Source organism: Phalacrocorax aristotelis, chromosome 1 (genome assembly GCF_949628215.1).
Source record: "Phalacrocorax aristotelis chromosome 1, bGulAri2.1, whole genome shotgun sequence".
In the NCBI taxonomy this organism is placed as follows: Eukaryota; Metazoa; Chordata; class Aves; order Suliformes; family Phalacrocoracidae; genus Phalacrocorax; species Phalacrocorax aristotelis.
Genome location: NC_134276.1, coordinates 160,530,613 through 160,557,195, shown reverse-complemented (window position 1 = coordinate 160,557,195; position 26,583 = coordinate 160,530,613). Strand labels below are relative to the sequence as shown.

General features: G+C 47.4%; 1 protein-coding gene across 19 annotated transcripts in view; it reads left to right on the top strand.

Annotated features, from left to right (window-relative positions):
• The window catches only part of RBFOX2 (RNA binding fox-1 homolog 2), a 168,276-nt gene that overhangs the window by 77,377 nt on the left and 64,316 nt on the right, over positions 1-26,583 (top strand). The window contains exon 1 of one of the 19 annotated variants that reach the window (XM_075076144.1): positions 8,069-8,302. The exons of 17 other annotated variants lie outside the window; for them this stretch is intronic. In XM_075076144.1, coding sequence (XP_074932245.1) covers positions 8,276-8,302 — 27 coding nt within the window. In that variant the 5' untranslated portion in view covers positions 8,069-8,275. Of the gene's footprint in view, positions 1-8,068; positions 8,303-26,583 lie in introns of those variants that run through there. One more of the 19 variants, XM_075076136.1, reaches the window with a different exon arrangement.

Here is a 26,583-nt window from a genome sequence, read left to right as displayed (position 1 = left end):
GCAAAACCTGAGACAAAAATTGTGATTAAAGGCTTAGACACAAATGAAAAATGAGATAAAAGGCAACTCAAATCCATCAGAATGGGATTGTGCTGTATCAGCCTATCTGTCTTTAAGATACCCAGTTTTCTTAACTTGATATGCATTTTTCTTAACAGGATGACGTGTCTTACCGTAGATGGGTCCTACAGCATCTGATGTGGTGGTACAGGGGAAAGTACTAATGAGGCTAGCGAAGACGCAGTTTAGTTCTGGAATTTTGAAACGGATTAGGAGCTAACCATGTTGCCTTGGGGAATGTCTTTTTTAAAAAAAAAAAAAAAAAGCACAGTGCAAGAAAGGGCTTCTAGAGGTTGGGGAATAGCAAGCCTGTCATGTAAGAAAAGACTGGAACAGCTGCTTGTTTAGATGGGTAGAGAGGGGATACATCAGGGAGGTTAATTGTAAGGGAAAGAGAAAATATGGTTAAGCCAGAGGACGGTACTGGCACATGAACAAAGAACAAACAGAAATTGCTCAGGAATACCGTTAAGCTGGAGATGGACACAGATCCCAGCTGCTGGGGAATGATGTTCTAGACCAGCCTTTTGGCTGCAAAACAGTTTTACGATGTAGCTTGATAAATTATATTAAAAGATTAGATGACTTTGTATGATAGCAATTGATCTCATTCTGTGTGTCAGGAGGTCTTTTCCAGTATTAATATTTATGTAATTTAAAAATTATTCATATGTGTAAGCATTTGCAGGAACAAGTCAATGGTTTTATAACAGCTACCTAACTTGCATTACTGGAAATGCATGTGCATAGCAGGTTATGTGGTAATGTAGTCGGGCCTTTATCTGAAAATAAGATTATGGAGTGCAGCGCCGTCTTATATGTGACTAATATTTGTTGCAAGTCAATGTGCAGCAGTAAACCAGCCATTATGGCCAGCCTTGCAGAAAATTCAGTAGTTTATTACCGGTCAATAAAGTTCTGCTGTATCCATCTTAGCACATAGAAATTTAAAACTAGTTTTTGTCATCTAATTTTCTGTGGGACACAGGAGGCGCGATGCTTTGTTGCCGAAGTGTCACCCAAGTATCTTAATACTCGTTAAGACAGAGTACTTAAATCTGCATCAAAAACTACAAAGCATGGCAGTTCTTTCTGGATCTGTAGTTAAAACAACAGAGGAGCTTAGGTGATGCTCCCTTCTCCCCCTCCTTGTTTTGTTTTGCCCGTTTGATGGTTATTTATAGATGGTAAGATATCTGCACTAGGATTTGGAAATGTTTTATTCCCCTGAGGCCTGGTTGGAAATGACAAGAATTGAATTGTGAAATAAATATAAGGTTTTTAACTTAGTTAGGGATTTGGTTTTAAAACCTGGGGCAGTAATATGAAGTAGCAAAAACAGGCTGTGGAATAGACTTTGGGGTTTTTATAAATTAATGCCTTTTCATAAAAAGATGTTATTGGAGATACTAAATTGCCTGAGTGCATGGTAATGAGCTACGCAAAGGAATGAAGGGCAGGCACCTATTGAAAGTGTAGTTACAGAAAGGAGAAGGGAAAAAAAAAAAAGTATTAGTCGTTTAGAGGCAACCAGATACAATCTGTGCCCCAAAGCGCAGCTTGCAGGGGGAGTGCTGAGAGGTGGCCAAACAGCCCTCTGAAGGTGAGATGAGGAGGAGGCGGCATGATGTGAGCTCCATAAAGAAGCTGGTCTGGGGCAAAATAAACTGGTCAAAGGCAGAATGAGATGGAAGTTCATTGTGGGAGCTGCATCCTTTTACCCCAGTGGAGAGATCTAGAAGCATAGCTGCTTTCCCATTTATGGGCAATTAATTTCTCTCTCTGTGCAAATCTTCACACAGAAACAATGGCTATAAACACTTTTTTTTTTTTAGATTTAGAAAATATCATGCTTTGTACTCATCAAATTGTCCATGCTCCTTTTTTGAGGAAGAAGCGGCCCGGTTGCCCTAGGAAAGATGATGAGAGTGGGCGGCAGCTGCCGTAACCACTCACCCAGCTTGTAGCTGTCCTTTTCCGAGGTGTCTCAGAAAGAAAGGGCAGTGGGAACAGAGGACAAGCCAAGAGCTGTCCTGCCAGGCTGGGTGGGTCAGAGGGCTGTGGGTTAGGCACCCCTTACCTAAATTATGAAGTGCTGTGCATGCAGATTGTGCTAGATAATGATCCATGTATTTAACCTCTTGGCAAAAAAAAAAAAATAATCTTAAGTTTAACCCTTTCTGAGGGGGAGGAAATTCTCAGTAACGATGGAAAGGCAGCTACTCCAGAGCTAGGCTGAGGTAGGTGTTTAGCGGTGCACAGCAGCACTACAGAAGAGTTAAAGATTAGAAATGCAAAAAAACCCACTGCATGCATTTAAAATGGGAGGGGGAGGAATTTGGATAGCCCTTCTTGGGTTTGATCACTGCAACATCCTTATTTCTGAAACCTGGGAGGGAGGGGTTTTATCAATGCTCTCCTTTGGAGGATGGCAGGAATCGTTTGTGGTTCTGGGCTGTTAACTGTTTGGGAGCCTGGGTTTGGTCCAGTGTCAGCCTGGTGCGGTTTGGCAAAGCGATGGGTGAAACCTCATCGCTGTGAAACCTGTGATTTGCTTTGGGAGAATGGGGTCCCCTCTGGTGCCCCCAGCCACGGTGTGTCTTCTAAGAATGAGCAGCGGGCTCTCGGGTGTCCAGTAACGCGCCCAGCACGCAGGGCTGACGGGGTGAGCCTGCTAGCCTCCATCTGGGCAGCTCCCCATCTGTCCCCGTCGGTCACAGGGTGGATTCCTCCCTGGGAATGGGGAGGATGGGCTTCCTAAAACGGGTACAACAACTGGCCCTGCCCAGCCTTGCCCCCTTCTCCCCACTGCTTGCCGTCCCCCATGGCAGAGTTAATCCCCCCACCCCAGTTTGACTGGAACAGCTGAGGGGAGCAACCCGCTGGCCCAAGGCTGGGGTGGTAGGGGCCAGCCCTGGGCCTGGCTCCCCCCGCCAGCCCTGGTTCCGGCAGCTGTCCCTGCCCTCCTTAAGTGCGCAGGGAGGGAGAGGCGTTAAACGATATGGGCACATGTGAAACAGATCCCTTCAGCTCAAGATATCAATGTGGCTTCTCCCCTCTCCCTCCCTCCCTCCCCAACACCAAAGGGTTTTACTATGCTAATCCCAGCACCTGTCCCTGCCGAGGACAGCAAGAAGGGTATGGGGGTGGGGGAGGAACAGTCCCATATGTTTTTCCCTGTCCTGGATTGGGAGTGTTCCCTCTGACGCACCTAGAGCCCAGAACATATGCTCTTTTCAGATCCTAAATGCTGTTTGCTTCCTCCCATCCCTGGTGGTGGTGGCTGCAAAGATCCTGTGTCCCCCTCTTCCCGGCAGTCGCTCTGTTTGCTGCCCAGGAGTCGCAGGACGCTCCTCAGTCGAGGCTTGCAGGGCTGTTTTCAGCAGGGGATTTCTAATTTTAGGAGCCTCTGCTGCCTATGGTTGAGCGCTGCCTTGCTGGATCCCAGAAGAGAGGGGCTGAGCCGAGCTGAGCCAGGCAGCTCCTTTTTATTTTCAGCTGAGCTAGTGTCAACCTGAGTGGCCCCAGAGGCCCGAGCCAAGCACTGCGCAGGGCTGCCAGAGTCCTTCCCACAAGGCTGAAAGACGGAGACTCGGGTTGGAAGCTTCCAGTCCTGTGTCCATTTGGCCTTTAGCTGGAGGATCTTTGGCTATGTATGGTGTGTATTGTATGGATTACCAATACCCAGTCGTCCAGGTAAGCAAAAGGACAGTGGCAAGTATAGAGTCTTGGTGTTTGCTCTATATGTTCCTTGGGCAAAATTGGAGCTTATGTGCTGGTTTTGTAGAAGGACTCCGCTTCCATGCTGGGCTACTTGGCTTGGTGTGCCCAGGCCTTGGCAGCCTGGAGGCTCTGCGGAGGGCTTTGAGGCTCCTGCACACGAGCGCTACCATTTGACACTTTAACTCCAAGGTCTGTGTTGTTTGAGAATTTTATGGTTTGGTTTGCATTTTTGGCGCTTTTTTTTATTTTTTGTTGGTAGGGGGGTTGAGCTGACAGCAATCCCATGCTCTGCAAACTAGTCTGTTGTTGCGTGCCTTACTGCACTGTTTGGGCGCATGTGACTTGTATGTGTGACTGCAGTCCGTCCCACAGGGATGGCGAGCCACCAGGAATGGCTCTGGACCTATTTTCCTCCTCCCTCCTCGGAAACCACGCACAAAACCTCTGACAAAGTCTTGTTTGTCACCTTTTCACTTTTAGAGGTCCAGCGAGGATGTGTAGGGTGATAGGAATGGGTGGGTTTGAGCACAGTGCTTGGGGCAGGGTGAAGCCTATATTGCAGGCTCTGCTGGGGGAGGGGGCTATATTTGGAGCACACGTGAGATCTGCTGGCCCGACGTGTGGAGTCTTGGAGAAGCCAGAGGCCGTTGGTCAGGCTGAAATACTTTTGGAGCCAAGTGAAAGATGATGTTCTCTGCGCAGTCCTTGGCTATTCAGTGTCAGCATTCCTTGTTCTCACAGGCACCAAATTTATCCAGAAAACGTGAAACGTAGACTGGCAGTTGAAGATTATCTAACCTGAGATACTTCAGATCACCACTAAAGAGTATTTTGTTAGGTTACTTTGTACTGGGGTTTTTATTACGCACATGAATAGAATCCACCAGCACAAGTGTGTCTTTTGGTTGTTAAGATTTGTTCCTGATAAATTGGTTCTTTACACTTGAAACTTTTTTTCTCCCCTCTGGCCTTGATCCAGCTGGCAGGTTTGCTCCATCTAAACTTGAGCCAGCACAGAAATGCAGGTAATGAGATGTTAAAATCAAAGGCTGTGCTTTCTTTCCACCTTAGCAGCAAAGGGGAATTATAGGCATAGCAAAAGAAAGAGGAAGACAAACCCTGAAACTTGCTGAAAGCAGAGTACTTGTGGCTTTCTCCTCTGTCTCCATTTCTACCAGTCCTATGAGTGTTGAAATAAGCCAAGCATTTGAAAGTGTGTGTGTAGACCACTTAGTCAAACTAGAGGTTAGTTCTTTATCCATGTTCTCACCACTGCGATTTCAGTGGCCTCACCTGGTCACCTGCTGCTTAAACATCCTTCTCCAGCTTATTTTCCACTAGGATTTGAATGATAGGAGCTAACCAAAACCCATCATGTACATCCGGGTGAACACAGAAGAGGATGCAAGAATGGTGCAGGCGTGCTCAGGTGGGAGCGCTGGGCTTTGCCTGGTGCAGTAAGGATGATAAGCTGTGCTCTGGTACTGCAGGGGCAGGTGGGTTAAATTTGCCCATAGTTATTTCAGAATGCTCCTTCTACAGCACGGTAATGACGTTCCAACGCATATGTGCCAGTAATGCATGAGAAATCATGAGTACTCCTAAGTATTGGCATCTAGAGCCGTTCTGAATATGTTGCTTTTTGAATAAATGTAGTAAGTAGGAAGGGATGATCTCATGGCTCTGAGCTGTGTGTTCTTCAGGCTTCAGCCTTCAGCTCTGCTTGTTCTTCTCTTGTCTTCAGCAGCACGTTCTCACAGTTTGACTCTTTGATTTAGCTCAGTAGAGGGTGGCAAAAGGTGGTGGTAAGTTGGGCTGTGGTTCTGTGATTTGCATGTAGGAGAAGCTAAGTGGAAGCCCACCAAACTTATTTTACTTGGCCATGAGACGTCTGAACCCCCAGCCCTTGGTGAAAGAGGTGAGTCGCAGATTCACCAATTAATTTTATTGGTCTTGTTCATTATCAGGTGGGCTGCTTTGTGGGCTCCAGTAGAGCCCAAGACAAAAAAGACCTCAAGTGTTATCAAGTCTGATCATGTTTTCCATGGTATTTTGGAGCTTTTGAAACTCTGTATCAGATGTTAATTTCAGGCGTTTCTGCAGGGATCAGCTCCTGCAGACCTGCATTTCTTGTTGCCCGAGCACATCCATTGGAAATTGGGGCTTTTCTTTCACTAAACAGGAGCAAAGGTGGATATATTCCAAGCACGGGGGAGGAGATGCTTTCTGGCCTACTATGGAGATGAAAGAGGGAGACCAGCAGTAGATCACGCTGAAGGGAATTCCCACTCTGCTGGCACACCAGCAAAGCAGTTGTACCAACTGGGTGGTGGGAGGCAGTGCAAGCGAGGGATCAGTGCACGACTGGGCACCTCTTTTTCCTTAAAGGATTCTTTTTAATGGCAAATATTTCTAGAGGTTCCTAGTGTGAAGGCCAAAATGGGTTAGAAATGATGCTATCCCAGTGAACAGCGGTGGGGTGGCAGTAGCATGATGTTTCTTTGTCCTGAAGGTCTGTGCCCTAGATCTGAGACAAGAAGTTGCCGCGCTGTGGCACAGAGGAGACCAGGTGAATGCAACAGTTAAGTGGAGAGAGTAAGGAGATTATCCTGAGTGATTTGCAGTAGTGTGGTGAATGAGATGCATGTTGCTGAAACCTGGTGCTTTGTCATGGCAAAGGTATAAAGAGGTCACTGTGTTTTCTGCTGCTTTCAAATGGAATTTACACTTGACCCAGGTTCATGCTCCAGAATCTCAGGTTTGTAATAGGGGAGAAAGGAAAAAAAAAAATAAAAAATCCAATACTCTCCTCTGGTTTTATGATATTGCCTGTAGCCTCTAGTATTGTAAGATACAAGTTAGCAGAGAGGATGAAGTAACTCAGAAAAACATGGACAGCCGTGGAGGCTGGCTGCTTCCCGGAAGACCCCACGCCACAGCTGATCCTTTGGTTGCGTGGGGTTGGCCGGCCTGTGGTGCACTGCCTCTGTGCTCTGGTGGGGCGTCATGGCTTGCCGCTGTCTTGGCCTCAGGCTTTTCACGCTGGAGGAGCAAACAGGCCTGGGATGTGTGCTCTTGCTGGCCTTCCTCTGCATTAGGAGAGAAAGGGGAGGGGAGGGAGGGAGGGAGCCGGGGCCACTTTTGTAGTGCTGAAATTGGAAAACTGAAGAGCGGTCTGGGTCAGCGCAGGCTACCTGGAGAGCAGTGCAATAGCAGAAGCCCATGGCGAAAGACCGCTAGGTGTTGGTGGTTGATTTTTGGGCGCTTTTTTTGAGTGTAAATTATAATGGAGTGTATTCATGCAAAGGAGAATGCGTGGGGATCCAAGGTGTGGCTGCACTGTGATTTGGCTTTTCTGCTGCAAAAGCCTGGGAGTCTATAGTTCCAGGTGTCAAGAGGAGAGATACCAGAGGGACAACTTGCCTGGGCTGGTTTTATCTCCGTATCTCAAGTGCTGGAGCATCAGCTCAGTCCTCTTGTCTAACTGACAGATTGGCAGACCTGCACTTAGCCCTGTCCGTGGGTTTCCGTGGGTGCAATGCTGGGAAAAATTAGTTGGTGCGTCTTGGATCCCCTCTGCCAAACGGGGTAGTGGTGTATCGGTCTTTTGCGGGGTCGCTGGGAGAACAAACCTAGTGCAGAGCGCTCAGGTGCTAAGGGCCAGATGCTTACTGAAGATAAATGGGAGGGGTGAAGAAGCAAGCTGGGAAGGAGTCTGGCGATCTCCAGTTTTTATGATGAAAGAAATGTGGATCCTGGCACGGATACTGCTTCCGGTTCGTCCGATACGCCGTGTAACCCACGCGTTCTCCCCTTTGTGGCAGGAGGGAGGTCTGTGCACAACTGACAGCTCTCTCCCGAGCATCCCTTCTGCGGGGAGATGCTCTCTCCCGCCTCCTGAGCTCCAGGCCGGGGGAAGCCTGGCCGCCAGGCTCGAGCGGCCGTTCTCCGCCGGGAATGGTAGGTGCGGAGGAGGAGGAAGGCGGGCAGGCCCTGGGGTCCCGCCGGGCCGGGAGCAGCGCTGCTCGGGGGCGACCTTCGCTTTTGTTTTCAGCTCGCGTTTGGGTCCCCGCCGAGCCCCGGGGTTGCCGGGGGGGCGCGGTCCCGGCGGGCAGGCGGGGGGGGAGCTGCCGCGGGGGGGCGGGGCCGGGGCGGGGCCGGGGGCGGGACCGGTCCCGGCTCGCATTAATTACCTTGGGCATTGGGGGCGGTGCTTCCCGCAGCCATCTGGCTGAGCCGGGGGGCGGGGGAGCGGCGGCCGCCGGGGGAGGGAGGGAGGGAGGGGGAAGAAAGGGAGGAACACGGGAGAAGAAAGGGAGGAAAAAGGGCTCGGGGGGCACCGCGCCGGCGAGGCAGCGCAGCGCAGGCACCCGCCTCTACGGGGCTGCTGCTTCTTTTTTATTATTAAATTTTTTTTCCTCTTTATATTATTTTTATCCCCCTTTCCCCCCCACCCCACCCCCCCAGCGGCCGGGCTCCCCCATTTTGGTTTATGGAGAAAAAGAAAATGGTAACTCAGGTAAGGCTGGCGGGCGGGCCGGGCTGCCGGGGCGGCGGCCGCCCGCCCGGCTTTGTTTGGGCGGGGAGCGGGGGCCCCGGCGCCGAGCGGAGGGGATCGGCCGGCAGCGGGGCTGCCCCGCCGCCTCCATCCCTCCCTCCCCTGCCTCCCTCCCCCTGGGGCGGCCGCGGCTCCGGCGCTGGGGCGGGCGGGGGGGGGGGAAGCCCCGCCGCGCCGGGCAGCCGGGATGGGCGCTTTGGGGAAGGGGTTCCCCGCAGCCCCCCCTCTGCCCGGTGCAGCCCCGCAGTGCCCTCTAGGGAGAGGGGCACGGGCGCCTCTGCCTCCCAAGTTATCCCAAACCGGCCGTGGAACGGCCCGAAGGTAAACGTCTTCTTCCCAGCCGTTCCTCCGTGGGCTGCCGCGGCCGCCGTGAGGGCTGGGAAGCCCCTGTCGGTGGCGGCGGGCGTGGGGCTGCCCGCGCCTTTCCGGGGGGGGGCGGCCGGCGGAGCTGGGGAGCGCACCCGGCTGCCATCCCATCGCGTTTCCCCCGCCTCGGAAGGGCATTTTATCGGACGGTGCTCGCCTTTTAAGGCTGCTACGTGGGGTTGGATTTTTACTTTTTTTTTTTTTTTTTGCATTGCATCTGCAAGTCGCCGCCGGAGGGAGGGGGCAGAGGGAGGAGGAGGAGGGAGAGCAGCATCGGGAGCTGGAATCCTTTGGAGTTAGGCATTATATAATGCCCCGCAGTGCCTTGCAGAGCTGGAAACCTTTGGGGTATATTCCCAAAGGGGGTGGAGGGAAGGAATTTCAGAGGGAACTTTTCTTCAAATCTGGGTTTCACAAGTGCTGTTTTTGTGTGGAGGTTTGCAGGCTTTCAGACTAGATGCATACTGTCTTCCTGGCTTTCCTTAGCCCTGGCTGAACCCCTGTTCCGTAGCTGCTACTGAGACCCTACACGTCCCGCTGCAAGGGGCAGCGCTTTTGCAGGTGCCTGGCTCAGAATGGATCTGTTGCCAGCAGTGACACCCGCTTTGACCCTTCCCGTCTCTCATCTTGTGTTGATTGTCAGTGGCTGAAAAATAAGTCCGTGTCCACTCCGAAGGTATCTTCCCCAGATCCCAAGCCCCACCTTCTGCTTCTGATATTTAGTCCCTTCCATTATCGATTCCTTTTTATCTGGACGAAGGCTTTCTGTTTTGAGATGGAAGAGCTCTGCAGAAAATTTCCTGAGGCTTTCTGTACCTCTATTTAGGTTAGCGAATGATGCTGAAAAGCTGTGCCTCTGCAGTCAGGGTCCTTTTGTGTATTGCTGTGTGCTCAGAGCGTGCCCGGTTAGATGGAGGTGTATGCCCCGAAGCTGCAGATTGGCATGTGCACGTTTCAGAGAGTTGTTCTGTACAGCCTTGTATCGCAAAATGTGCTCTCAGCCACAACCGTTAGGCACATAGCCTGTGTCTGTGCTGCACAGAAGAGTGCCTGGGTCACCAGTACACAAGTGTGTGTAGTTTGTGCGTGCCTAGGACCGGGCACCCTGAAGCACGAGCAGGTTGGTTTGGAGATGTGTGGAGCTGGGAAGGATGGGATTCTGCTGGAGCACTGGCTGAAACAGGGGAGGGTATAAACTCCTTGCAAGGTTTGGGATATCCTAATAAACTTTAGGGAAATCTGTCTTCCACAGAAATTAATTTACTGACATGGGAAAGGAGGCACCAGGACCATGTATTATGAGTATCGTTTGACCTTGAATTATGACTGTCTTAGGAGTATGTACTATCTAGGATAGGTTTTCAGGATTTGCACTGCATATTTACATGCTGATGCTGAAGAAGATGCATATTAAAATAACCAGTGGGGAAGGAGAGCTCGGATTGTGTCTCAATTGGGGTCTCCGAATGAACTACCAATAGCCCTTTTATGCAGAGTTCAGGAAGACGGCGAAGGTGAGTTCAGCTGTAGCATAGTGCTGCTTCTTGCAGGGAAGCATTTGGGTTGCTAGGCTGGTCCTTAGTGGTCCATTGCTGCAGGTTTGGTTGAGCGTGAGGCTGAAGGAGCGTGGCACATCCAGGACAATATGCCCAGCCGCGTTATTCTGCAGTGCTGTTGGAAGCAATGGAGCAGCCTTACTCTCAACCTGTGAACATATTTCATTTATGAAAAGTACATGTTGTTGGTATGTTAGGCTGGTAATGGCCACTGAATGAATTCAGCATTGCTACAGTCTCTTGCTCCATTTGATTCAATCTCCAGACAACGTTGCCTGCCTGGTCTGCATTCTGTCTGGGAGCAAGCTTGCCCATCTTCCTTGGAAATCTGGGAGATCGGCTTCTGTATAGGCATGAAGGGCTGGTAAGACAAAATAAATGGGAGTGTATGGGGTGGGAAGACTAGAAACAGTAATGGGAAGAAATGGGAGATGTTGGAAGGTAGGAACATGCTTGAAAAAGAGAAACCAAAATTGCTAATGAGAGCAAGAGCTCAGATTCATTAACAAAAAGTACCCTGGTCTTATCCCCCTTAATCCTAAATCAGTGAAAATGAGTGTTAAATGAGGCCCAGTACATCATGTGCTAATTGCAGATAAAAGAGAGTCTTGGGTGGATGGGAATTATATGCTAAAAGGCTTTTTCTCTGTGCGGTGCATGGTGAGGTTGCTGGCTTGCGTGGAGCACAAAGCCCTCCCTTTCTTGGACAGCCCAGTGCCTTGCTGGCGTTTTCCTCCAAATCTGTTTCCCATCAGGGCTGGGAGAGGGGGAAGGTGTCGAGCATCTTGGAGAGTGGGAAGGGAGCTGCTGCCTCCTTAAGGAGTCCCGCCAGCCCATGTGGCAGTCAGCAGCGCCGGAGCGAGAGCATGTGTGTGTGCGTGTATATATGTGTGTATGCCTTTGTAATGAATCACCCCGCCATTGTCTGCTCCCCTCCCTGCTGCCAGCGATGGAGCTTTTCACCTGGGTTGCTGCCTGCCGGCGGGCCTTCTTCCAAGATGGAAAGAGGAGGAGGAGGAAGGGTTGCTCGTGGTAATCAAAGCCAGACTGGGGAGAGCTGCTATTTTCCGACTGCAGCACCCCGTTTTTCCTTTCTGTCTTCAGTTCCCATCTTTTGATGTGGGTATAGGCAGGAACATCTGAAGGGTTCCCTTTTGTGCAGCTGTAGGATCACCAGTCTCCATTTTGTGGCACCATTTGAAGCGTCTTTGCAGCCCTGCCTGCCAGCATGCCCCCTCTTGTCCCCCCCAGCACCCCTTTGGAGGCTCCAGCCAGTGCCGTTTATCTTGGCACGTGTTTGACTTGCTACGCTCTGCCCATGGCTCAGGGAGGTGATGGCGTTTGTGGCTTTGAGACTAATTTATGTACTTGTGAAAATGAACCAGCAAGCAGCCTCATTTTTTCCAGAGGTTTTCTTCCCTTTCCCTTCCCCCTTCCATAACCCTTTCCCTCCCAGACCCCATGTGTAGCTGTAAGACAGCCTTGTGCAGCCAAAAGTTGCTTACTCAGTTAGTGATTTTTTTCTTTAATTAAAAAAAAAAACCACACAAAAAACCCCAAAACAAATGCAGAGTTCCTTAAATGGAGATCTTATTTAAATCAGCAGCGGCTGACTCATTAAAGGCCTCTCTGTCTCCTTTTCATTTCTCTGCCTCATTCCCTTTCCCTATCTTTCCCTACCTCCCATTACAGTAACGGTGTGATAAAACAGATCTTTGTCTGTGCTTCATGTTGGAATCATGCAGGTGGTCCATATTTGGAGGGGGAGAAAAGACAGGAGATGGGGAGCCCTGTCATGACAGCCACCGTGTGCTAGCTAGAAATGTACAATGCATCCCATTATAGGAGACCGTCCTCCTTTGTTTGAACTGTCTGCAAAGGAGACTGAGTCCCAGAACAGCCTCCCCTCTCCCGTCCCCTTACGTCCGCTTTAGGATCTGTTGCCCTTCAGGCAAGCTGGATGCTGCAGGGTTCCCCTACCCCTCTAAAAGAAATAATTAAAAGCGCCTTTTTTTTCTTCTGTGCATAGTGGAAAGTTCCCTTTTTTTTTTCCTCTCTGACTTGTCTCAGGAGCTACCGCTATTCCCCTGTCCCCATTCCTTTCTTTGAGGATTGCGTCTCCCTTTCCTTTCAGGCCAAGCGTCCTTGCTGTTTGCTCCTCGGTTTAGTATTAGTCACTCTTGCAAACTTGCATGAGCTTTCTGAAGGGGTTCACTCTCTTCTCTGTCCATGGCCTTGTGCTCTTTCCCTTCCTTTGCCATTTGAAAAGCAGCACTTGTTTATGCGATACCTGACTGTGCCTATGCATATGCCCTAGTTTGTGCTTCCCTTCTACTGTTTGTCATAGGACTTTGACATGGTGTCTGCAGCACTAAAACAGCAGCAGAGGTTTGTGTGAGAGGAATCTTGGCCAGTCACTTTTCCAGGAGAATCTTCCCCTGGGAATTGAAAGATGGACCTGTGGCTCACTTTCCCTAATGTAAAGACATGGTTGCTTGAGGTGGGCCTATGGACTGTGTACATAACTCTTGTGATACTTAGAGATTTCACTGTTGATTGAGAAGGGCTTATCCTTATGGGCTTAAAAGTCAGCGGGGCCTGTTCAGAACCATGTGAGAGGTTTTTAAAGTCCTTTTCTCTTTACTACCTTTCCTGAGCACTTTCAGATGTGTTGGAGTAGAAGCGAATCACTGTAGGTGCTTGCAGAGCAGCCTTGGGATGGCAGAAGCTGCATTCCATGTTGCCTGGCCAGGATGGGGAGCTAAAAGGGAACTTGATACAGCAGTGCCATTTCCTTAAGTCCCTGTCCTAGAAATAACCTCACTGGTCCCTAATGTATTTCTTCAGCAGGTGGCAAGGTGACTAATCCCTGGGTACCTGGGAATTGAGGATGCCGAAGTTTGCCACAGTACGTGCTGTGATATTCGGATGACGAGGCTGTGTAAATTTAACATACTGTTTTATTGTTATTTTAAGAACGCTTAATTTGTGAAGTATCTGGATTAGTGAAAAGTACTGGAAGTTGAAGGTTGAGAAGGAGGGAAGCCCTTAAAACCAGCAGTATCTTTCCCTGCAGGTTATTAATTCATGATGGCTCCATTCTACTTAATTAGTATTGACCAGCCTTCTACTATAAAATTCTAACACCAGTGCAAAAGGGAGCTGCGGTGGAGGGGCTGATGTTTTTTAGACTTGGATTCTGGTCGTCGTAACTGTTTCAGGTAAAATGCTTGATGTTCCTGTTTTAGCTACATTTTCAGCAGGTATGTGCAGTTAGCTGCCCCTTAACCTATTTGTCTCCCAGCTGCTAAGTCACAGAATTCACTCACAGGCATCCCTTGGAGGTCTAAGTACCAGGGAGGAGGTGGTTAATTTGCCTCACCCTGCTCTCAAATATTATTTAAAAGAATGTTGTCAGGTATTCTTCCTATCTGACATGTTCCCTGGAATCAGAGTAGAGAAATGTTACCTTTCCTACCAAAAGTGTTTTGGTTTGTGCCTGTTGAGTTATTTATGATCCTGTGCTGTGCAGGATGTTCTTTTGCTGGGCTACTGGAGGTTGTGCTGTGACCAGTGAGCGCTGGAGATTATAGGCTGGTTTTGAAGGGTTCACAGAAGTTAGTGCAATTAATGCTCAACTGAAAGCTTTTTGAAAAAATAGAGTGCACTTTGCATATATAAGAGAAAATAGGACAAATGCTGAGCCTGTTCAACAGCGTGCTTTGTTTAAAATATCCGATTTTTTTTTTTCTTTGCAAAACTGTCCATTGAGCAATATTATTCACAAACTGAATTGAGAGTTATCAAGATGGTAATGGGAAGGCACTTCAATTCCGGGGCATTTCCATATTTTAAGTTGGGAAAGAAACCTTCATTTGTTCTCTTTATTTCTGTGTCTATTTATGATAGTCTTTAATCACATGATTGCATGCTATTTTTTTCCACAAGAAAGGAAAGAAAAACCAGACAACCCTCCACCCGTCCCCATCAGCTCCAGTATATGTGGCACCATGATGACCTCTGCAAGTATCAGTAGCAGGGTTGGCCGTTCCAGATGCATCCCACAGACCTCTGCCACTTACACTGAATGTGTAATTAGCTGCCATTTTCTGTGCAGGCCAGCTTGATGTGTGTTTGCCAGTTGGTTTTGTATATTTGCTGACAGCAGAGGAATGGTGACTTTTTGCAATATTAGGCTCTGGTTTAGGTTTGGGAGTGTACACTAGTAGGCACATTTTCCCCTCTTTTTCAACCCTGCATGACCTCTCCTGTCTCACCTCTGCCATGCATCATGGATGGATGGATGGATCATCTTCCTCCCACCCGCTCCTCATGATCCCTGTTAAGTAGCTTGTCCCACACAAGCCTATGTCCATGCTGTCCCTGTCTCCATTCCTCTCCAGTTACGTGTCACCCTGTTTTGGCACACTATTTCTTTACCGTGAACATTTCTGTTCTTTCTCAGCTGATTTTAAGGCCTTCTTATTCTTTCTCTGCTTTTCCTCCTCCTCCTCCTCCTCCTCCTCCCTGTCCTCACTACAGTCTCCTTGTCATATGCTTTTTTAACTTCTCCACCCACTCCTTGCATGCCTCATTCAGTTTGCCTTTTCTGCTCCTATTGCAGTTAAACTTGTCTGGTCTATCCCTTTCCCCCCATACTAAATCTGTCCTGTTGGTGCTTGGGCTTCTTCTCCCAATTTACTTTCCTTCTGCTACACTTCCAGCTCTGTTTCTTGGGTTTTTTGGATTTGAGGTGGGTAACTGCTACTAAATGTTACTTGATTCCGACAAAGGGGATGATGCAAACTACTGGAGATGGGTCATCTCCCTGCTGTCATTGATCTCCAGACCTGGATCTGCCATGGCCAGTATCTCCTGTGAAGCTGTGGATGAGCCCTGAACAAAAGCATGAAATCACAGAAAATGGGGTGCAAGTGGCACTGCCAGCCACCCGCAAGAGTGTCTTTATTTCCTGTCGGAATAAACTGTGTCTAAACCATTCCTGATGGCAAGTAACCTGCCTTAAAAACATCTGTGATGCCACTGCCAGCCTTGACAATCCAAGTCCTTTCCTTTCCGAGCATTGCTAAGTCTTTCCTAATATTCAAGATAAAGCTTGTTGCCGTGATTTGTTCTTCCATGATAAATATGAAGGATGGATTGGTTCTTTCCTTTTTGGCAGGTTTTGCATACTGGAATATTTTTTCTTGGTTTTAGCCTTTTTGGACCATCATATGTGGCTTTACTTGCAGATTTAGTTGATAAACTGTAACTGTAGTTTTCCGTAGTTTTCCATACTTTTGTTATAAAGTTGGTCAGATTTTGGTGGCTTGTTAATATCGTTGCTAAATATAGATCCCTGACATGCAAATTTTTCTGTTAAATATGAAGTCCTTGTAGGCTTTTCAAAGTGTGTGTGGGTGGTTCCTTCCCCTCCCTCCCCTAATCATAAACATGACAAAATATTCCCCCTACTTCTTTCTTAGGTTGGAACGATATGGCTGAAGTAACAAAAAAAATTACCAACCCCTCAAATGAAGTGCAGATAGCATGAAAAAAAAATTGCAATTTGAATGGTTTCTCAGAATTATAAACAACTGAAAACAGGGTCTTAAAATGGGAAGTATCAACCAGCCTGGCTCTACCAGCCCTGCTTAAAATGGAGACTTTCACCCTGAGTAGTCTCTAAATACCTAACTGGAATTGCACTCCAAGTAGCCTCTACTCTGAGAGTGCATGGAGACACCAAAAATGTCCAAGTAATTGCAAGGGTAATCTGCTAGCAGCTTCTGAAGACTGCCCTCGGGCTGGGAGTCTTGAGTACGGTTAAAACCCTCTGAGCTGTCCTCCTGGTTATCCTGCTTAAAATTCATAGCCTCTGCAGTTGTGGTCCTGTGGAGTTTAGGATTTCTGTGTGCTGTATAAGTCCTGGTCTTACCGAGCTATCTGACTGGGAGGGCATATTTGACTTTCAGATAATTGCTTTTGATTAACCAAGATTTAGATAATCAGAGTTTGACCTATGCAGTGCCTAGACCATCATTCACCTATCGGGTCTCACTCAGGCTCCTTATCTGAAGCCTACGCTTTCCCTCCTGTCGTAATGGCAAAACCTGCTTTAAATGTCTTGAAAAGACCGATTTAAAAATGCCTTGGAGAGGCGTTTGGGATAGTACTTGTCCTCCTTTGTCTCATGTAACCTCCATGAAGAGTGAAACCCTTAATTTGATTTGTTGCTCTTTGTAGCTTTTCTTATTTTTGTTGTTACAGCATATGAAAGGAGGTTATCAAAACTGAACAATTATGCAAAGTACTTAGGAATATTAGGGAGCAGGAGTAAGAAGGGCTTTTGTTTTCCAGCATGTGTTCCTTCCTGCTTTGTAAAGTGTGGTTGAGATAAATAGGGCAGCAGGGGAAAGGATTTCAGAGTTCCAATAGGCAGAGTTCTACACCTGTTATCTCACAAAGGATCCTTCCAGCCTGAATCAGGAGGGAAGAGCATGGTAATTTGGTGAAATTAGCAGATAAGTCAATTTGTTGACTGTTGGTTGGGCTGTAAGGTATTGTGCTATGTTAGCTTTGCTTAGTGTTCAAATATTTCATGCGCATTATTTTGCTTTAACTTTTCCCCTTGCTTTTCTTTGTGTACATGATGAAGCTGTTTAATGTTGTTACATTTGGTTTGCAAAACCATTCTTTGGTCTGCCACCACCCAGTTCCAGGATAGAGCTCTCTCCTGTCTCAAAGCAGCTGGAAGGGGAGGAAGAGTACTTCTAGGAGTCCCTCTTACGTAAGCTTGGCTTGGTTTGGGGGGGGGAGGGTAGTTGGTGGTTTTTGGGGTCACTTTGACTCCCTCACACGGTCTAATCTATGGTAAAGAGTGTAGTGTGGTGAGAAACAGGAGTGAGGAAGGTGGTGACTGGAGGCTGTGGTGAGAAGTTGGGACAGTTTCCTGCTCCAGGTGTCCTTCATAAGGACATGAGTGACAGACTGTGAATGGGCATATGCTGTGTGACTGATGGAGAGGTGTAGTTAAGGAGGGACTGACCCTCTCGGTGGCAGAAAGAATTTAGGTCATCCAAAGCCAGTTGCAAACCTTTGTCTGAAGAGAAATTTTCCAAGGGACTCTGAATCTTCAAAGCTTCTTTTGGTCAAAATGCTACAAGGCACAGTGTGAGAATGAATTTATCTGGCAACATGGACTTCAGAAAAGTGGAAAAAAATACTGCTGAGACCTCTATGCTCCATCAGAAAGCAGGACTTCCAAATGCATTATCTTACTCAATGAGATGAATCTAAATAAATTGGGTTAAATCAGCTTGAATATCCCTGAGCCATGTTTTCCATCAAGTCTGAAACTGTAGCTTTGAGCTGCCCGAAGGCAACTTTGGCCATAGACGAAATGCATGTCCTCCTGAAACAGCCCTGCTTGAGGAGGTAAGAGAGGTGGTAACGTTACTGTCCTTTCCAGCTCAAATGTGATTTCACAGGACTGTTGTTGTTAGGGATACTCTTAATTGGTTTTGACAATGAGCTGCGGGAGTTACTGCAAGTGTGGCACAGAAGTCAGGAGAGCGCTGCACCAGAGGTTGCAGACTTGAGCTTCTCTGTTCAGATCCATGCCTGCCCTGCCTGCTGCCTGCCAGCTCCAAGCCTCCCTGCCTGATGGGTGGCCCAGGTCCTGCCCAGCAGCTCAGCCACGTGGCCAAGAACGCATCTTCCAGCCAGACCTCTGCTTAAAGCAGAAGTACCCAGAAAGCCAAAGTGGCTTTTTTTAGTGGGTGGATAGGAAACTCTGAGCTATGTTATGTGTAACCCAGAGAAGAATAATAGCTAGAGCTGAGTATTAGGAATTTCTTAATGTTTTGGATGAGCATAAAGGAAGATAAATTTCATTCTTCTTGGGGGTTATAGAGGGCTTTAGTGGCTTTCAAAAGTGTAGTAGGCCTCTAGGTTAGCTGTGAGGCTCTGTGCATCGCCATACAATTATTCTGAGATACTGTCTGGCCTAAATCTAGGAGAAAAGAAGCTGGTGGCAGGAAAGAACCACCTTTGACACAATTTAAATGCAGAGCTGTGGTGAGCCTCCTGGCTACTATTCTGGCAGTCCTAGCAAAGTGCTAGTGTGGGGCCAGGACTCCTGCAGCCAAGCCAGCTGTGAAGTGGTTTTGGAATTGCCCTCAGCTGTGTCCCTCCCACCTCTCCGCTGGGAGTTACCGTGCCTGGGTGAGCTGCTTCTCTGCACCCACAAAAGGTCAGGTGTGTTAGTCCTGCTGTTGCTGAAGTGCATGGAGGTGAGTCCGTTAATTAGGTGCGATGTTGGTAGTACCCAGCAGAAGCAGAGCACAAAGCTAGAGGCAGTTGTGCAAATCATTCCCTAAGATCCACCACAGCTATCAGATGCAGGTGTTCCTGGTACTCTGTGCTGAATTCTGGGATTCTGGAAAGGCTTTATGTCCTGGACGTGCTAGGGGAAGCCATAAGAGCGGTAGATTCAGTTGTCATAATTTTCATCTTAAACGATTTAAAGGAAGTTTTTCACACCAGTCAGTCTTCCTGTGAATCTTCTAGTTCATTTTGAACGTCTAAGAAAGCAAAGGGACTTCAGGTAACAGTAAATACATTGGCTGCTGTGGGCTACTGCTCATGCTTTCCTTGGCCACTTTTGAACATGAACGCTTCCTAAAAATTTAATAGGACACAAACAATGCTTAGTTTGTGATGAGCTTTACCGGCCTGGATGCATGAAGTTGGAAAGGACCACGCACAGCAGAAAAACAGGTTGCGGAGCACTGATTTGTTCTTGCGTTTGGTGCCTGGCTAGTCCTGTGAGTTGTCAGTGTTGCCTACCCTTCGCTGCCGGCAAAGCAGGGCAGCTTGGATCCCTTCAAATGAGACGAAGTTAAACCAGGTGCTGAGGGCTTGTGCTGAAGAACATTTCTCAGGTTTGACAGTGATGAAGTATGTCTGTGGGCTGTGCTGGCCCATCTGGGGGACGATTGTGTGGAGCCCATCCAGCAAGCTGGATCTCTGGCTTCCCAAGTCGAGAGTGTGCTGGGTTGCAGAGGGACATCTGTTTCAAAGGAGCATGTTTGTAGGACAGAGCAGCTGTCTGTCTGTTCCACACAGCAACTCCAGGCGGATGAGAAACAATTCCGGTTCCTTATGTCCTCATTGCTTTGGATCAAAACTTTTACATCTTGAAAGGAACAATTCACTTCTGCATTCTTCTTGTTTTCAGTTAATTGTGCTCCTTCTAAAGCAGTGAGGATATTATCATCTTGGCTGCTTATACACTTGTGCTGCAGGATCTTCTTCCCTGTCCTCAGTGTGTTACACATTTCGCACATTTCATCTCTTAAAGGAGGTGGTTGCACCTTTGAAAGTTAGAAGAACTGGCAGAGTCTGAAATTTTGTGGTGTTTTAGGTCATCTGTCAGTGATAGTAACCTGATCTATGGCAAATCTTTCCCTCCCACTCCCCAGGGTGCCTGCTCTGCCCTTTGCATGCCAGTGGGGCTGATATGATCCAAATTAACTTTTTCATCTGTTTGCATTTATTTTCTAAGTCATGAGAGGTCCTCAGGAGCCACAGGATTAAATGTTGTTTTCCTTCCTAACACTTTTTGTATTATAGCAAACATTATCTTTTCATTCTTGCCTGGGATCAGATGCCCTTTTTTCCATGTCACTGTGCTGCTGGGTATGTGGCCCATTGTGGGAATAATACGGAGCTGCACAATCAACAGAGGAGCACTCATTATTTTGATGTCTGCTGCAAAATGGTGGCTCTTGCTCTAAATTAATTGGTGAGGTAATTGCTTACCTTCCAGGATATTTTGCTTCCTCTGTGTATGAGGGCTGTTAATAGGACAGGAAAATACAAGGTGTTTTTTGGGCCGGGTTGAATCTCACTTCTGACTGGATCCTTTTGTTGTAGTGATATATGCAGGACAGTTGGGGTGGTGGTTGGGAGCAGAGCTGTGGAATACCAGGACTCGCCGCTGGCAAAGCAGCGGGATTGTTGTTGCTCTTTGAACTACACTATGGTGATTTGTTATTTTATATTTTTAATATAAAGAGCATCTTTTTGGTGGCATGGCTGATGGCCAGTCTTGAAGGAGGGCTGTTGCCTCTCTTCCAGGAACCTTCGATCAGAAGGGACAGGGGGTGGCAGCAGGCGTTTGATCCACCTATTCAGTAGGCAGCTGCTCTTCCTAGAAATGCTATTTGGAGAGAGGTTTTGCTATTTGACAGCTCAGTACTTCACTTTGGAGCCAATTTGTGCCATACAGCAGGGGGATGAGAGAGAATTTCATTAATAGGAAACTGGCCATCCCAAGCAGGCTACGCAGCTCTCGTATGCTGCCTTGATCTCTTTCCTTGACCACGAGGACCATGGATGAAATAGCAGGAGCTCTGGCTTGCGGTAGCAAGCTCACTCTTGATGTGCTGCAGGGCCTTTTCTGCGCATAGGAAAGACCTGTCTGTTCTCCTTCAAAGGTCTAAAAGCATCTGAAATGAGACTGCAGGGGAATTCATCAGCTTAATCCAAGATTTTGCATCTGCAGACCTTGCTGAGTTTGTCGCATACCCTTGCACGTGCCCTGCCGTGCCCAAGCCATGACAGGGCTGAACCATTTGGTGCCTAGCTTGTACCTCAAGCTGGGCCAGGATCCAGGTAAAAGGAATGTCTTCTCCTTGCTCAGTCCGAGAGGCATCTTTGAGAGGATGTGACGTGTTGAGATTGCGCTTTAGTTACCATCATCTTTTAAAACGTGGGCACCAGGAAAGGCAGAGATGCCTGTCTTTTTATATACTATTAATTACAGCCTTTACCTGGAAAGGAGATGCTCTGGTGCAGCTCGGTTAGCGAGGGCAGGCTAGCTTGCGCCTGTCACTTAGGATAACCCTTTGGCTGCTGGCTGCTCTTTGTGAGGGTGTCTTTTTGACTTCCCTTCACCCAGAGGAAGCTTAACTGTTTTCTGAAGGCTTCTCCATATGTTGTGTGACTAGCAAATACCTTACATCTTTTGAATCTACTGAGATATGCAGTGAGAGCTGGTATAAAAGTCCATTTTTGAGCATGGCCATGGGTTTTATGGCCCTATAAAATTGATCCTGAAAAAGTGTCTTATAATTGATTTTGATTTCCTGAAAAATTTCCTGAAAAACTTTAGTTACCCCAATTTTTTTTTAAGTTTCTTTATAGGTGAGAGCATAGCTAAGGTCCTAGTTAAAAACCCAAGCTTTTAGCACTATGAATGTCAAAATAGCTCTCAGTACATGAAAGACATGCAGATAACAGAAAATGCATTCATTTACTCAGCTGTCATGTCCTAAACCTGTTTGCTAGCCGATATTATTTGTGCCGGTGATGGCCAAGTTGTGTACATCTGTTAGCATCCCATAGAGAGTCTAGTGGAGCTGCTAGCAACCAAGAAACACCCGAGTAAATGCGCTGCTGAAATTAAGGAAGGGAGTTGTGGGGAAAAGAGACATGCTTTCATGCTTTCTTCTCGAGCTTTTGGGTTTGGTGGTCTTGGTCGTCTTCTCTTCCAAGGTGCAATATTAAAACGTTTAAGACGCTGTGGGGTCTTAAAGCAATTTTTTTTTCCCTGACTGTGAGCACTACACCGCCAAAGCCAGAGGCCCCAGAAGAGGTGAAAGCAAAGTGTGTGGTAGCTGTGTTCTGCACCTTTCTGGAAAGCAGAGCACTTCTTTACTTTTCACGGTGTTTTTGCTTGTTTGGAAAGTAATCGGAGCTGTGCTCATGCATATTTGAGGCTCTCAGGTGCCTCTTGAGGTCTGGAGGGAAGGAGGTCTGGAGGGAGGGCAGGCAGTGCAGGAGCCAGAGGGGCAGAACAGGGAGCGGCCCTGGCCCTGTGTGGTTGTCTCGTCTCTCTTATTCTAGTAGACTTCTCATCAGCGTGAATGTGCTGTGCAATATTTATTGCCCTGTTTAAATATTCATTGCTGCAAAGGCAGCACAGCCTGATGGCAGCAGCAGAGCCTCAAGGGACAGGGGCTGCAGCAGTCCCTGGCATTTCCTTTCAGTAATATGATAAAAATATATTTAAAAAAAAAAAACACAAAACCCTAATCGGGCATTCCCCCACTGCAAGACTGACAGGAGCAGTCAGGCGTACGTCTCGGTGTTTCCTCTTCGTGCCAGAGACTTGTGTTTGCTCTCAGGCTCGTATGCCAGGGTGCTGCTCTTGGTTGCCAGATGCTAATGCTTTTTTTCCAGGCCTGTATCCTGGAGCGAGTGGCTTTGTTTAGCCTGACACTGTGTGCGTGAAAGGGTCTGTACAGAAGGGGAGACTGACTGGCTGAAAGGGTTTAAGTTTTGCGTAGCCTGTTCTCTTGTCCTTCTGTAGATGTGAGCAGACAAACACACTGAGGAGGGGAAAAAAAGAACCTTTAATGCACTTGGCTCTGGAAGGTAGAGGTCTACTGGGATTTATGGAGGGGTAAATTTCACGGGAACTCATGCAGTAATGTATTAATGTAGCTGCAGATGCTGACAGGTGTGCCACTGAACTGAGATGCTCTTATATCAATTTAGCTTTTAAGGTTTATCAATTTAGCCTCAGTAAAATAGAGCAGTTTAAAAGTGGGAGTACCAGTAATATGCAATAGTTTAATGTGAATATTTGGTATATCGCTGCTGTTAAACCCACGCATGTTTTATGTGACCAAGGTGCTGATGAGGTGGTGACAAGGGAGAGCAGCATGCTTCCAAAGATGCTGAGCACGGAGGCTGTAGGAGCTGCATTAATAACACCCAGCCCAGGAGGAGCCATCTGAAAGGTGGTCAAATGTGCTGCTGACCTCGAGCTTCACCTTTGAGCCATGCAGGTGGCCTATGTAGGGGATAAGTCTATGCTGGTTGTGTTTACTGCTAACATACGTTAGCTGGAAGGCCCCGGGGGAAGGAGGCTTTAAAAGAATTTTATAACAAAGGGGAAATCTTTCCTGAGATACTTGACAAATTCCCTGTGTGTAAGCCACTTTATGGTGGTTTACATGGGGACAGTCTAAAAGTTACGCATAAGCGAGGCAGGTAGCAGCAATAACATATGCTAAATGTCCATGTAACCTCTTGTTCTGGGTTGAAGTGGCTTTCAGGTGCATTTTCAAGTTACGCTTAATGTAGCGTAACTATGGGCTGCTGTGAGAAGAATAGTCCCCCTCGTCTCTCTGCCCTGGCCATATGTTCAGCCTCCTCACTGCTCTGGGCATCGTGCTTAGGCAGATATAAAGCAAGACAGTTCAGTTTATGACCAAACAGACGACTATTGTTTGGATTAATTTTCTGGTTATGGCCGTGGCATGACTAGATCTCACGACAGCCGGGGAGGGAAGCAGAGCCACTGCTGCTGAAGCCCGTTGGTAGTTTATCATATTAGGTGGTACATGAAACTGCGCCTATACTTCTCAATAGCTTGTTCTTCTCCATAAGGTGAGGTAATTTTACTTATAAACGTGTCTGCTGCTTAGTTTAATCTGCTTTAATTTATGTGCATTGACTTCTTCCAGCTCTTCTTAGCTTTCCAGAATATTGTCCTATAGATCTGGCTTCAGATTGCCTCTTCTGGCCACACGTGCATTGTAGGCCATGTACTCAGGTACCCCTGTTTTGAATGAAATAATCTTTTCAGCATGAAAGCACGGGAAGATGGAAAGGACTGAGTCCTTCTTACCAGCTGACCTAATAACTGTCATTTAGAAATCAGTAAACAGAATAAAAAGGTGTCTTTTACCAGAGCTGAATTTATCAGACTCAGCTCCTGGCTATTGGTTTTCTTGATGCCTTTGTTCATTAGATTAAATATTATTAGCGTCTACTTTTATTTCTCACCATTAATATACTTTCACAAAATAATCAGTTGCCACTTAATTATTTTTTTTAAATTATAAGCAAAATGGATTGGGCTTTTTAAGTTTTTCAGTGTGCAGCCATGTGACTTTTTCCAATCTTGTGGTCATTTTTGTGGCTCTTTCATGTTCCCTTATGAGTTTCTTAATTCCCTTGTTAAAATTTGTATGTGGAAGCATGTATCTTATTTTTCATCTGGCTGAGGCCACTTAGCAAAGCAGCAATGCTTCCAGCACCCTACTTCTTGGTAAAATATCCGAACAGCTGTAGCGTCACTCTTTGTACCAGCCTGCTGCATTGGTGAGTTGCTTCTCCATGACCCTCTGCTCCTTTCCAGAACCTCTGCTTTCCAGGATGCATAGTGGAGGATTCCTTGAAAATGGAAAACTCCTCTTGGAACAAATGAGCAGCAGGAGATAGGAGATTGCATGTCTGGAATGGAAAGTAACTGTGGGAAGAAATCTGTGTTTTTAAACCATCAAATTTCTGTTCTCGAGCATGTGCCAAGTCAGTCACGTATTTCCTCTGCCACGCACCCAGAGAGCAGCTTGATGTATTGTTGCTGTGTTACTGAGTCCTGGCACTCGAGTCACAGATGAGTCCCGTTTGCCTTGGCTGAGGGAGGCTGTGCTCATCTCGTCCCCTCTCGTCTGTACTGAGCTCTGACCGTGCTCATGATAGGTCAGCGGCAGTGAAAATGTGACAGGGCTGAGGTGTTTAACTGCTTGCCTTAAAACAAAACAAAAAAAACCCACAAAAAAACAAGGCCCCAGGAAGAGCTCTGGTTTTGTGTTTAAGTATGCTATATGTGTCTTGTCCCCCACCTTTGCTCCATAGTCAAGTCTGAGTGCACAGCTCCTCACTATGGTTTCTGCCAGCTCTGCAGTTCTTTCCGAGGCATTCAGAGCTCTCCAATTGATTCCAGATGTGTTCTCCCCTTCCCAGTTCTTTCTCCCTTCCTCCTCCTCCTGTGCTGCCAGCAGAGGCAGGGCTACTTTTCCCTGTGAGGTGCTGGAATTGGTGCAGGCAGGTGGGAGGACTTTCCTGCTGGCCACTGAAATCGGGGGAATTGAAGGGGCCTGTGTAAGTGCTGTGTAAGTGAAGCTGCCTGACAGGGCTTTGAGGTTTGTCCATCGTCTGGGATGCAAGTCAGCTCCAAGTAGCACCTCCACACAGCTCAGTCCTGCATTCAGCTCATTCTCCTCCAGCAGAGGAGAGGGAGACAGGGAAGCCTGATGCCAAAAGTGATCTTCAAAATCCTGCCTAGAAGAGTGCTGGATATATAGAGAGATCTGGAAGAGTCTATTACAGATAGCTGCATCACGTAGTAAGGGCTTTGAAAATTTCCTGTGACTGAAGTAGATACAAATCTTTCTAAGGGGGTGAATGAGCTTCATGAGGATTTAAACATTCAGGAAAGCAGTTTGAATTCTTGAGGTTGCAGGAATAACTCTCCACACTCACTCAGATTTGGTGATGTGCTTGCAGATACAGGGTGATAGTCCACCCACAGAGCAGCGACATGGGATGAAAAATTGCTTATCAGTCGAGCTCAGGTACCCGATTGGGGTTGGAGAGGCAGATAATGGTTTTTAGAAATATGACGTCACCTGTAGAGTTACTGTCTTCCTTGAAACAAAGCCACGTGAAGTGAGCAATCTGATTGCAGAATTAGCTGAGGTGACAGTAGCTGTGACACTAACCTGAGAGCCTGGTCAAGAGTTAGCATGGGACTAAGTGGGATTCTCTTTCCTGTTAAATTTCCATGTTCTGCAGCCCTTCTTTTACTGAGCAGCAGCAGGAACCACTGGTTAGCAGTCAGGAGTAAGGCAGAAAAACAACACGGGCAGGTCCTCCGTGCCATCTTAGTTGTGTACATGAGTGCCCGGGTGCCCTGATGCAACCATGGACCACTCCTGGAAGAGCAGTTAGCACACCCCTTCCCCACCACTGGCCTCCAGTTCCTGCTGCCTCCCTGTGTGAGGATCTGCAGTCATGCAACTGTGAGTGTGATTGGTTTGCTAACCCGCTGAAAAGCTAATCGTGGTTAGCTTGGATTAAACATACATGGCACATCTGCAGCACACTGTTTCTTAGCTATGATTCATTTGAATTCTGGTCCAAAAGAAGAAACTTAACCCTCTTCGCCCAACAGTAAAGTAATCTCACTTGTGTGGGAGGTGCTTCTGCTACTCTGGGTGCCTGCTGGATTAACATATGACTAGATTCGTAATATTTTGGGACTTTATTTTCATATTGATTTGTTGAAAGCTAGTCGTATTATGGAAATCTTTTTTCCCAAGAACGTTTGACTATGAATATGAAGTGGAAAATATTCACTTGGAATGGTGCAGAGGTGGGAAGAACACCGCCAGAGTAGGTGCTAAAGGACAGATCTGGAACAAAAAATTGAGCCTGAGCCTTTCTCTTACTTGCTGG